General features: G+C 44.1%; 1 protein-coding gene across 1 annotated transcript in view; it reads left to right on the top strand.

Annotated features, from left to right (window-relative positions):
* gabra6b (gamma-aminobutyric acid type A receptor subunit alpha6b) overlaps positions 1 to 12,611 on the top strand; it is a 104,743-nt gene extending 92,132 nt beyond the window's left edge. The window contains 3 exon segments of the mRNA XM_060056448.1: positions 3,229 to 3,434; positions 5,854 to 5,877; positions 9,148 to 12,611. Of these exon segments, the coding sequence (XP_059912431.1) occupies positions 3,229 to 3,434; positions 5,854 to 5,877; positions 9,148 to 9,426 (509 nt within the window). The 3' untranslated portion in view covers positions 9,427 to 12,611.
* The last annotated feature ends 771 nt before the right edge of the window (positions 12,612 to 13,382 follow it).

Here is a 13,382-nt window from a genome sequence, read left to right as displayed (position 1 = left end):
CCAGCAGTAAGTGTGTGTAGAGGGGGGGAGGGGGGGGGGGGGGGGGGGGGGGGGGGCGGGGGTTTGGGGAGGAAAAAGGAGAAGGGGGCGATTAAGGTTTCCTAGGAAAGCGGTGTCTGCTTGTGAACTCGCCCTTGGTGGGGAGGGGAGAATACTGTTTAATATTCCTGAGTCAGCCTCTCCTTCCCCTCATACAACCCCCTTGGGTCAGTAGGGTCCTGAACCTCACACAACCTGAGACCTCACATGCTCCCGATGGGGTCCTTAGCAACGTCACTCCCTCCCTCCCCTCCATTTCCACCCCCTCCCCCCAAGCTCTCCACACCTCCGCTCCCTATTAATTGCCGGCTGAAAAAATGCCCCGGCGTGTCTGAGGATCGGTACTCCGTCTGAGGAGCGGTACTCTGTACTCCGTCTGAGGAGCGGTACTCTGTACTCCGTCTGAGGAGCGGTACTCTGTACTCCGTCTGAGGAGCGGTACTCTGTACTCCGTCTGAGGAGCGGTACTCTGTACTCCGTCTGAGGAGCGGTACTCTGTACTCCGTCTGAGGAGCGGTACTCTGTACTCCGTCTGAGGAGCGGTACTCTGTACTCCGTCTGATGAGCGGTACTCTGTACTCCGTCTGAGGAGCGGTACTCTGTACTCCGTCTGAGGAGCGGTACTCTGTACTCCGTCTGAGGAGCGGTACTCTGTACTCCGTCTGAGGAGCGGTACTCTGTACTCCGTCTGAGGAGCGGTACTCTGTACTCCGTCTGAGGAGCGGTACTCTGTACTCCGTCTGATGAGCGGTACTCTGTACTCCGTCTGAGGAGCGGTACTCTGTGAGGAGCGGTACTCTGTACTCCGTCTGAGGAGCGGTACTCTGTACTCCGTCTGACGTGCGAGTGCTGGTGGATCGGGTGCTGGTTGGTCGGGTGCTGGTTGGTCGGGTGCTGGGGGGTCGGGTGCTGGGGGGTCGGGTGCTGGGGGGTCGGGTGCTGGGGGGTCCGGTGCTGGGGGGTTGGGTGCTGGGGGGTCCGGGTGCTGGGGGGTCCGGGTGCTGGGGGGTCGGGTGCTGGGGGGTCCGGGTGCTGGGGGGTCGGGTGCTGGTTGGTTGGTGTGCTGGGGGGGTCGGGTGCTGGGGGGGGTCCGGGTGCTGGGGGGTCCGGGTGCTGGGGGGTCCGGGTGCTGGGGGGTCGGTTCAGCAGTGGCTGGGTGGGCGCTGGTGGATCTCAGGCTGGACTTGAAAGTGATAATCCGTTGGTATCAGTGTGTGCTTACTATACCAAAGCCTTTGCTTACCATGTGCCCATGACACACACAAACACACAGACACACAGACACACACACACACACACACACACACACACACACACACACACACACACACACACACACACACACACACACACACACACACAGTTTACATAAACACACACGCACAGAGTTCACACACCACTGCACATCACAAGGCAGAGATCCAACAGAGAGACACAAACACACCGAGGGAGAGCGAGCGAGAGAGAGAGAGAGGGAGAGAGAGAGAGAGAGAGAGAGACAGAGAGAGAGAGAAAGAGAGAGAGAGAGGGAAAGCGAGAGAGAGAGAGAGAGAGAGAGAGAGAGAGAGAGAGAGAGAGAGAGAGAGAGAGAGAGAGAGGGAGAGAGAGAGAGAGAGAGAGAGAGAGAGAGGGAGAGAGAGCGAACCAGATGGTGGATATGGAGATGTAGAGCAGTGGTCCATGACATCCCGACCTGATAGCCGTAAAGTATATGGATTAAGGGATTGTTAGTTGCTACTTATATATTGTCTGTATGTGTGTGAGCACGCGCATTCGCAGGTTATGTTGCCAAGGACACCCTTGTGTACTCTACGCCTATCAATCCATGGCCACTAAACAGCCAATTGTTTGTGATAGAAAATCACAAACCTCATTGTCTTGGTCTCATAAACCCTCCTTTTTTTCTAACAATTCCTTCAGGTTTCCATATAGAATGAGTTACCATCCTTTATATAGTATTAAAGTGTATGCATGCGTGGGTGAATGTATGCTAATGCAGTAGCTCACAGCTAACTTAACGCACAGTATACCCTAACATCAGACGGCCCTAAAGGCTTAATACAGGGCGAGGATAAACAAAAGACCTGTAGGTATCCTTGAAAGAGAACTTTCAACCGCTCTTTATTCACTTGAAGAGCCTCAATAACTAAACCAAGCCTAATTAATTATACTAATGTCAGCACTCCAAACATCCTCATCCACATTTAGTGGATCGTTAACAATGAACTCAAGGGTGTTTCGTTATCGTGTCAGAGGTCCGAACTAGTTGTTGCCCTGCCCCGTTCTATAAATATCAATTCACTTATTGAGTGCATGCATTAAAATAAGGTTTAAAAAGTGCTTTGCAAAGAATGAAAATGGACTCAACATATATACAGAATACAGGAAACCAAATATACAGAAAAAACGGAATAAAAATAAAATTAAAACAAAACAGTAAATGCAAACCACATATTGCTATCAGCACGAGATGTGAGAATGTGTTGGGAGCCAGAATGCTCTATTGCAAGAATCCAGAGACTCCAACCTTGAGGGGAAAGAGCATGGATTTAGGCTCAGTGTTGACTTCATGGCCCTGTGTCGTCTATGTGTTAAGCCAGTCGTCGATGCAGTGTCTGCAACGATTATATTCAGCAGAGAGGCAAGTCAATAAAGGCTTGAGCGGGCTAACATTTCAGCGGCATATGTACATAATACTGGGGTATGCTATCAATACCGGAGAAGGATATCTGAGTTGAGTGGTAAGTAAACCTTTTAGGGGACCTTTTTGATTCAAAGCGACTTACAGTGAATTCAGATTCATATCATAACGTCTCAAGTAGGGGTTGGTCCTCATGCTGGAGGTAAGGAAGAAAGGATGAAAGAAAAAAAAAAATGTCTTTGGTAACATTGACATGAACATGTATTAACGAACACAAACGCCTCCAATGGCAATGACAAACAAAAGTCCTGGTTGTGTAGTGCTTTGTGCTTCTGCCAAATAGGGAACACAAAAGGATTTAGAATTGATGTTCATGTAAACATAAATAAGGGTTAGTAAATATCACATGTTACGTTCTTTTGGTCAAACCTCTCTATTTTAGGGTGGTCAGGGTTCGGAGAGATTAGGAGGATGTGGACTGGTGCTAGCTTGAAACCGCATTGAATACTGAACTCTTTTCCTTCTGCTCCTCTCCCTCACCCGGCTAGGCATCACCACCGTGCTGACCATGACCACGCTCAGTACCATCGCCAGGAAGTCCCTGCCCAAGGTGTCCTACGTGACGGCCATGGACCTGTTTGTGTCCGTGTGCTTCATCTTTGTGTTCGCCGCGCTCATTGAGTACGGCACGCTGCACTACTTCGTCAGCAACCGCAAGCCCAGCGCCAAGAAGGACAAGAAGAGGAAGAACCCGGTGAGTGCGTCCGTCACGTGAGGGCTTCATCAGGGGATTCAGGGAGAAAATCAGGCAGAGCACACGTCGGACAAAAATTGCACACATTTTGTACTGTTTGTGAGAAGAGTAGGAGTAAGACTATCCGATAACAGTGCTTTGACCACAGCTGTGTGGAGTGTGTGTGTTCCTGTGTGTGCGGTGGATGCATGCATCAGAATGAAAGCCGGGACAGATTGTCTGTGGTGGATTAAAGTCAGGTTGAAGATGAGCGGCCACTCACCCACAGACAGACAGACAGACAGACAGACAGACAGACAGACAGACAGACAGACAGACAGACAGACAGACAGACAGACAGACAGACAGACAGACAGACAGACAGACAAAGAGACAGAAGGCCATAGCGGAGGTCTCCCCTCATCCACTGACAGACTGACAGACAGTAGGCCATAACTGAGGCCTCCACTCACCCACTGACAGACAGACAGACAGTAGGCCATAGCTGAGGCCTCCATGACCAAGAACCTCCCTCATGGGTTTCAAATCCTCATCTCCAACGCTTATCCATGCAGTTACACACCGCACGACACAGAGCGAGAGCGAGAGAGAGAGAGACAGAGGGTTAGAGAGAGAGTTATAGGGGTTTTCTGGTGCGGGGGCAGGGCCAGAGATCAAGGGCTAAAGACTCTCACCCTTCACCCAGATGGTGGGAGGGACAGCAGGGCAGTGCGCTCAGTCGAGTGCTGCTTACTGGAGTAGAGTAGAGATTTCTTAATGGCCAACTTACTGTGCGTGGGCCCCTGAATGCAGGGCCTTGGGCGGTTGAGTGCTCGTCACAGATTGACCAAAGCATTACCACAATGCTTATTCAAAGAGTCACGTCGAGGGCGACTCAGTCTCAGAATGGAATCACCCGTCAAGTGGTTATTTTTGATCAAATCTAGAATAAACGAGCTGAAGACACAAAACGATTAAACAAACCCAAGATGGCTAGAAACTACCTCAACTGGAAGGGTTGCTGGGCTATACGTTAACTTGTGTCTCCACTGGATGAGAGGATAAATAATGAAATGAGAGTTTTCCATCTTAGAGGGGCTGTTCTAGGTCATCCACACAGCCTGCCAAGATGCTGCAGAGAGAGGACGAGAGAGGAGAGAGAGAGAGAGAGCGAGAGAGAGAGAGAGAGAGAGAGAGAGAGAGAGAGAGAGAGAGAGAGAGAGAGAGAGCGAGAGAGAGAGAGAGAGAGAGAGAGAGAGAAGAGAGAGGAAAGAGAGTAGAGAGGAGAGAGAGTAAGAGGGAGGGAGAGAGAGAGAAAGAGAGGGGATGAGAAAGGAAGAGGGAATGAGGGAGCATGGGGAAGAAAAAAGCTTTGACTGAAATCCTTTTCATCGTGTAGAATACTTCAGCGTACGAAAATAATAGGGGTGGAAGTTGAGGAAATGTGGCGGTGGGGGGGGGTTGAGACGTTAACATCTTTAATCTTAGATGTTTTAGGTCAATGTTATTGAGGTCTCTCTCTGTACAGGCCTTAGCATAGGGTGTGTGACCTAGTTGAAGAATCAAGATGGGGTGCCTTTTCAGAGAGTGTCATCCATTAAGAGGACATTCTGTATGTTTTATATCTAAATGCATCAAGAGTGGAACTTTTACAAACTGGACTTCTGCAAACTCTTTGATGTGAAAATCAACTTTGTTATTTTTCAGGTGACCTAATCCGAGAGGTATCAGGTATACTGATCTCAGTTTGTTGTTATTCTTGACACTTACCACTGCTCAAGAATTGCAAGAAAATAATGTCAAATGTCAAAATGTCTAATTTGCTGTACGGTCCATAATGCCAACTGCAGCCGTCATCGTTATTTTGAATCATTTGATTGTTAGAGTGTGAAGATTAAAATGCATCAGCACTGTCCACCCATGCTTGATCAAAGCCAAGGCTTTTGCATTCTCTCTAACTGCATTTGATCTGTGGAGAAAACTCAATTTGCAATTACGTAGAGTGAGAGCTGCGGTGTAACAGTACATCACACCGGTTTGATCTGGAGTCATGTGAAAGAAAAGTGTGCTACGAAATTAACTCATTTACTGTTTTTCACAAGGGCTTCAGTACTTCAGAGATTACATTTTACAAAATAACTTAAGTATAGTAAGCATGTAGAATATAGCCAACCATTCCCTCTCTCAGCCCCCCTCCCTCTTGTTTTTCCAAATGTATGTCTCTCAACTATTTTATATATATATATCTTCCAACTTGTTCATCAGAAATGATAGTACTGGTGTTTGTTGTTCATTGTTTTGACTCTCTCTTTGTCTTCTTGTCCTTTTTCTTTTGGCTTTCAATGTATGTGTGGTTGATTTGCCTTTGCCGTTGTTTTTGTTGTCATGGTGATGCTCTCTCTCAATTCCACATCCTCTTTGTTTCCTGTCTGGACAAAAGCTCCTGCGACTCTTTTCCTCCAAGGTATATATTGACTGAGATAGCCTGTGTACTGACTGCATGTACCTGCTGCATTGTGTCTCCCCCCCCCCCGCCCCCCCACCCCTGAACCCCAGCCCCTCACTGCATTCCCCTCCGTGATGACCACACAGTAGTTTGGTTGTTCCTGTACGATGCTCCTTCTCTCTCTGTCCCGCCGTCTCTCTCTGTGAGGCGATGGGTTCTCCCTGCCACCGCGACCGCAGAGCGAATAGGCTTCGGAAATGACACGGATGATAGTGAGAGCTCTCTGAGTCGGAGCCGCGCGGGGGCAGACAGTCAGACGGCAATTTAGCTTTGTTGTTTGAGGTTTTTGTTTGTGTGTGTAATTTATCTATATGTTTATTTTGAATATAAAGCAATCTGATTCTGCGCCGCCCACGCTGAGAGCAACGTTTTTAAACTGCGGGAACAACAGGATTAATTCTGCCTCCCCTCCTGTCTCGCTCTCATCTCTTGTTGTGGTAACCATGGCGAACGCCAGGCTGTTAAATTAGGTTTATTTTATCTTTCATCTTCGTCTTCATCTTCATCTTCATCATCTTCTTCTAATTCTTCTTCTTCTTCTTCTTCTTCTTCTTCTTCTTCTTCTTCTTCTTCTTCTTCTTCTTCTTCTTCTTCTTCTTCTTCATCTGCTTCTCCTTCATCCTCGTCTGCTTCTTCTTCTGCTTCATATTCGTCTTTGCCTTCTTTTTCTTTTTCTCCTTGGTCTTCTTCTGCCGGCAGACCTACAGTATATCTGTGTGTGTCTGGCTGCTTAAACCTGCTGCTGACTCCAGTAGAGACCTAGCAGACTGAAATAGACAACCCTTCAACGTGCTCTGTGTCCAATTAGGACTCGACAGGGCAGCTCAGCGGATTAGGGTACACTAATCTGTAAATACCCACCATGCATTGCACACAGGCAAGCTTTTGGAAGCAAACATTGTGAAGAAAGATCAAGTACATTAAACCTATGTAAGGCATGAAAAAGTCCTGAAAGATAAATCTGTTAATGAGGTATTTATATTTTTAGATGTACGACACACATTTGTTATTTAACAACATTAATTCATTGATGTTTAAAAGAAAGCAAGAGATGAAAACTATTTTGGAAAATTCATTGATAATTAATTTGGCTTAGGAAGCTGTTTTAAAGACTGTGTGTCCAGCCAAGTTTGAACTATACTCTTTTGAGAGGTTGTCTACTTTCAGCCAGTTAAGTTGCCAGCACCGCTATGTTTTTTTCTTTTTTTTTTGTTCTTCCTTTCTCTTTGTGAACACTTGCTTTGCTAAGGCAGTGGCTTTGCTGAGCCAGTCGTGTCCCGGACGCAGAATGCTGTGTGTGTTCCTGCTGCTTCAGCGTACAAACCCTGCTTCCTCCTGTGCAACCAATCCCCTTTGAGATCTGCCTCCCGTGACATCCCCCCCTTCCGTCTTACTATCAGCTTAGCCAACTGTCAATTAACCCATCTGAAAAAAATGAAACTGTTGGAACTTACCCCACATGTTCTGTATGTAATGTGTTACAGTTATGTGTAGCTATCGTAGTCAGACTGAGAACAACCTTGTGCACTAGTGCTGGGCAAATGTTGACAAATAATGGAGTGTTGTTTGGTTTAGTTTAAACTATTTACATAGTTGAACAATACTTCAAAACCAACATGAAATATACTCACAAATATCTTAAAGGGGACCTATCATACCACCAGGTGTGAGCGTGATTAGCCATTACAAGCCGTTTTCAAAATGTGCAGCATTGTGACATCACAGGTGGGCGTGTCCACGTAGATGTGTGACGGATAGATCAGTCTACCAGCCTACCTAGTGGACTGCAGCAAACGTTGCTCATCTATCCGTCATCCGTTGTAATGGCTAATCACACTCACACCTGGTGGTATGTTAGGTCCCCTTTAACTAAAATCACAGGTTGAGGTTATATAAAGATTGAATGTAAAAAAAAGCCTGCCATTATTAATTCTCAAGTGTGAGAATTAAAGTAAATTCTTTGGTAGCTCTTGACTGTGGAAAGTTGAGAGTGAGACTTCAATGGGCTTTTCAAAACTTAAGAGCCCCACAACCCAGTGTCCTTCCTATTTTTAAAGTCAGAGGACTGTGATTTCTAAAGGTGGAGACGGACAATCGAGTTTATCTGCAAGGTCAGGGGAACTTGTACCACAGCCAAGATGTGGATTGAGGTAGTGTAGTGTGTGTGTGTGTGTTTGTGTGTGTGTGTGTGTGTGTGTGTGTGTGTGTGTGTGTGTGTGTGTGTGTGTGTGTGTGTGTGTGTGTGTGTGTGTGTGTGTGTGTGTGCGTAGGTGGGTGGGAGGAGCCAGAGGGGTGGGGGTTGGATTCTGGGACGTAAATCTTCCCGGGAGCCTGACTTCCAATTGTATAGGTGGCAAGGCATTTTGAGATAAAACAAGATGAAAAGCTGTAAAGGAATGCTAATTGTCTCCCGTGTTCTTTTCTTTTAGAGTAACTTGAATCATAGACACGCTGATATCATTATCCTATTTAAGGGGAAGCCATCGGAATAGAAAAAGCTCTGTATAGCCGTTGCCAGCTAACATAGCTTTGAAATGGCGGTTTAATTATACATATTTATTTTTGCTCACTTTAGCCACGACTCATGGAGTGGGACGAAGTAAGAGTGAAGCAAGCGTTGTTGTGTCTGGCAATGAACATTCCATATCTCCTTGGGCTCGGATCTGGTGTCCAAATGTTCAGCATGTAGCCGGACGCAGCAGCGCTGATATAAAGCTCCACACGCAGAGCCAAGAGTATTTCATGTTAAACGGTTTACAATGATTCATTGTAAATTATAAAAAAAAAATTGCCCAGCACTAGCACAACAGCACGATTTGTTATAAAATAAAGCCATCGCAATACAAACATTAACATGATTCATTTGTATTCTGAAGCCATTTATTCACAACTACCCCTAAAATGATGTAGGCCTACATTCACTATGTGAGTTATGTGAAGCCTCACCAGTTGATATAGAACTAGTTCAATCACAGGTTATTGATAGGCTACAGGAGTTTTAAAGTATATTGATTAATTGATTAAACATGCTGACTGATGGCTGAAACAGATTACATAAAAAAATGTATTAAAAAGTGGATTCCGTAATGTCCCTCTTGTTGTTTTGCGAGCTAGCAACCACAACCGCAAGAGGGACATTTCCCGATCCCCTTTTGTAGCTCGCTAGCCATATGCGCCGCTAACGCGTCTTCATCTTGTGGTCCCGTCCTTTCGAACGACCAAAAGCAGACGCCCACGGTGGACATCCGCCCGCGCTCCGCCACCGCCATCCAGATGAACAACGCCACGCACATGCAGGAGCGTGACGAGGAGTACGGCTACGAGTGCCTGGACGGTAAGGACTGCACCAGCTTCTTCTGCTGCTTCGAGGACTGCCGCTCCGGCGCCTGGCGCCACGGCCGATTGCACATCCGCGTGGCCAAGATAGACTCGTACGCCCGTATCGGATTCCCCACCGCATTCGGCCTCTTCAACCTGGTGTACTGGGTGTCCTACCTGTACCTGTAGGGCCCCGGGACCGGGCCGCTCTGACGGCGGGATGGATCATTCACACACCCTTTTGGCCCAGTGATGGACACTTGTTTGTTTTTAGTGTGTTTTCTTGTTCATTTTTTAAAAGGAGGCGACCCTCCTCAGAGAAGATTTCATTTCACGTTTTGATTTTGAATTTCCCTCTCCCCACTATTTATGTGAATAGTGATGTTTGTTTGTTTGTTTGTTTCGATGCTTCTTTTGAGGACAATGCAATTGTTGTAGCATTTAATAACTTGCATAGAAAGGGGCTAAAGATTTTTGTTTTTCCACAAAAGAAGATGAAAAAGATTGTTCTTGGAAATAGCAAGGTTGTTCTTTCACTTGTTGGTTTGAACACCAGTTATGTTGCTAAATTCAACCTTAGGAAAGGACTACAAATCCCACACCCACACAGTCACACCTGATAGGGATATTCTATTAAGACACCTAGCATACACATTTGAAAGACACCTCATGCACCTGCACCATTATCTTACTCGCATTCATCATATTTTGATTATTATGATAGCAAAATATGCCACAACCTAATGGAGGTACTTTATCAGTAGTTATGGTTTTGTGATCAAATTTGATTTTTTTTTTTCCAATAACAGTTTAGCCCGATGAAACATTACATCTTTCATTTGTGGTCTGAGATTTAAGCTGCGATTCATGATGCTTTGGTTACATGTACAAACACTGTATATAATTTACTATTCCTTAGTCGTTTACATTTATTGCATGCACCTTTCAGGCCGAAACTAAATATGTTTTGAGGTCTTCTATTGTTGGCTATGAAAAGTAAGAGAGAATTGTTGATTATCATTCAGGATTTAGTTATATATTATATTTATTTTCTCTGATATAATAAAATTAAAAAATGTTACCATAAAAAAATTTACCTAGGTTTTTTATTTTTTTTATTCTTTCAGACTAATCAGTGGCCAGTTGGATTAGTCAGATGATGTTGGTCAGAATTTTCAGCCATCACCCATTCACCAAATAGTGATAGAAACTGTTACCCTTCCTGCTTTATTTCCTTCTTTCTACCATTCTTGAAACACTTCACTATTTATTCCTGCTTTTGTTCAGTATTTTATATACATGGATAAAAAGGAATATAACAAGTACATGCAAGGTAAACGTGGACTTTGTTATTCATTATAATACATCATGTATGTCTCACCATACACGGGCCATACATTCGCACACTCATGCCTCCGTATGCATGAGTGAGTGGTCCTGCAGTTTTCGAAACATTTTCAAATCCACAATGAGCCAGTGTGAGTTACAGCATTGTCTTAACATACTTTAAGATCAAAGGCAACATTCGATGCAGCGGGTAATACTAAAATGGCAGATTTGTTTTAATTGTCTCGATTGTAATAGCATATGATCATAGATTTATTTCATAACGCTGCACAGGCTGTGCAGGATAATGTGGGGAATGAACTCATATATTTAAAAAAACAGGTGTATGCCTTTGAGGAAAGAAGAAAGGCAGGAAGCTATTTTGACTTCTTTTTTTCTGTCGTGATGGAGTCTTATCCTGTTTATCCTATAGTGTGATTCTATGTTGCGGTTGACCAACGCTGCTGTCAAAAGGCTTGTCAAACAACTGTGTTGACAAACAATTCTTGGAAAAAAAATGATGCAACATCTTTTAAAGTGTAGACTTAAAGTAGAAAGAAAACAAAATAAACTATGATGTTATCACCATCGTGATTTTGGACAATGTGGACAACCTATTTATTTCTGTATTTATTTTATTGATTTATTTTGTTTATTTGTATATTTTTTCCCACCAATATCTTACTCCGTCATAAGGGTTTTCTTCTATGTCTCGTGCTCCTACCACAGAGATTAGTAACTAGTATCTGAGTGTGGCCACGCTCTCCACACCTTGGAATAGATGAAATTCTTAGGGTTGCTTATTTTTGTTGGAAGGTGCCAAACTCCAAACGCAGATCCAAGGAGACATTGGCCGGGATCAGGGAGTTTGCTAGCGTTATTGTGTGCCCTGTCTTAAGATCACTCTTTGACACGGTTCTTATTGATGAGAACGTGGAGGAACGCAAGAGATTTTCATTTGAGGCCATTTGCAAATGTGTCTGAATCACACAAACATCATGCATATTAATACTGCTTTCTTTCTTCATGTTTTCTACTATCTCTTTTATTTCAACTTCTCCAACGAGTACACATCATAGCGTATAAAAGCTGCGTTATCAAAGGATCTCCAGTAATGGAGATCAAATATCAAGCCTCGCTGTCTCAATGACTAGACATACCATCAAATGCAAGACATGTATTCTTTGTAATGCTTCTACTGTTTACCTAGATTTGATCAACAGATTTATGCAGGAAACCAGAGTGGCATGCAATATCCAGCTGACTTCATTTGCAAAGTAAACAAAGTACTTACTCTGTTTACGAAACATATCGTTCTTTGAATGCTAGCATGTTTCATCTTTGAAGAGGGCCGTGTAACAAATTTTATTTTACTTTTCATGTATTTATGGAAATAAATGCTTGTTTTGTTGTTCAGTCTTTTAAAATGCTCTATCTTCACCATGAAGTCGTGTTGATGTGTGGATTCCGGCAGGTTTGAACATTATTATAAATATTCAAAGAATTATTTCAAAAGAAACAAAACAAAGCTTTGCGTTTTATGTGTCCTCAGGCCCTTTTCTTTCATGGACATTGGCATTTACAATACCTTTTTCTTTGTTTGTTTATTTATTTATCGATTATTCTTAAAAAGAAAGTGAACATTTTCACTTCAGAACCAACACGTGTGTCTTGAGAGCACATGTAAATAGTTTCTATGTTTTTCTCTCTTTTGTCAGACTGCAGACAACAGGTGATGGTGTCGATACACCGGTACAATGTCGATGTGACTGGTGGGTCAATGGCTGTGTGGCTGATATCCAAAATAACAACAACAAAACGAATAAAAAAAAACAATGACAGTGAAATACCTGATTACCCTAGACATTGTTTGCCATCTATGTATCATATATCTCTTCTGTATGTATATAAAGGGCACTAAAGAAATTCTGGTGAGGTCTGCATAATATAACATACATATACTGGAAAAAAATAATAATATATATATATCCTTTTCATAAGGGAATTGCACACAGCTGTGGAATTTTACAATAAAACGGTTGCATTAATGAGTTTGGATATTCTTTATTTTTGCGTGTACATTTTTGCCACTAGATTGAAGGACTACCATACTACCATAAGGTTTGAAGAGAATAGAAAATATACTTCAGGAAGGATACCTATAATATAAAGCTATATTCACAAGGAAGCCTTGATTGATATAGTCTAAATGTAAGGGTGTTTGACTCAAAATGGTTGATGAACCCTCATCTGCCACATTTAAGGGGCTGTAGGTAAGATTCAAACGTGTTGTAATTAACACATAAAGATGTTGTAGTTAAGGTTCAAGGGCTGTCGAGAGGGAGATATATTGAAACTAAGCCAGTTAGAAAGAGTAGCCATAGCAACTCACACGGTGGGTACGTCGTTGCATCACAGATAAAACGGCCACGGAAAACTAAATAAGCACATCATGGTGGAAGTGCCTTCTACATGAGTACATAATATGAGTACTTTTTACCGCAGGCCTCTTAGTAACGGATGGGATTCAAACCGACCGGTACTCTGGGCGGGTGGGAGTCTGTGTGAATGACCTCTGTCATTGGCTTTGCATAAAGGGGGATTCGTTAGAATTAGACCAGTGGTTCCCAAACCTGTTCGGATGGCCCCCCCTCGGTTAGGCCAAGTGTAAATCTCTAACAGAGTTTGGGAATCACCACAATGCAAGAGTCCTGGCTGTCCACGCGTCGCGGATGAACACTGTTATAACCACCGTCCGCCCAGCCCGGGCGACCTGTCCTCTGCCTGCGCACAGGCAGAATCAAACACACACACACACA

Source organism: Gadus macrocephalus, chromosome 7 (assembly GCF_031168955.1).
Source record: "Gadus macrocephalus chromosome 7, ASM3116895v1".
Lineage (NCBI taxonomy): Eukaryota > Metazoa > Chordata > Actinopteri > Gadiformes > Gadidae > Gadus > Gadus macrocephalus.
The sequence above is the reverse complement of the archived record's forward strand: the minus strand, read 5'-3'. Positions and strand labels throughout refer to the sequence as shown.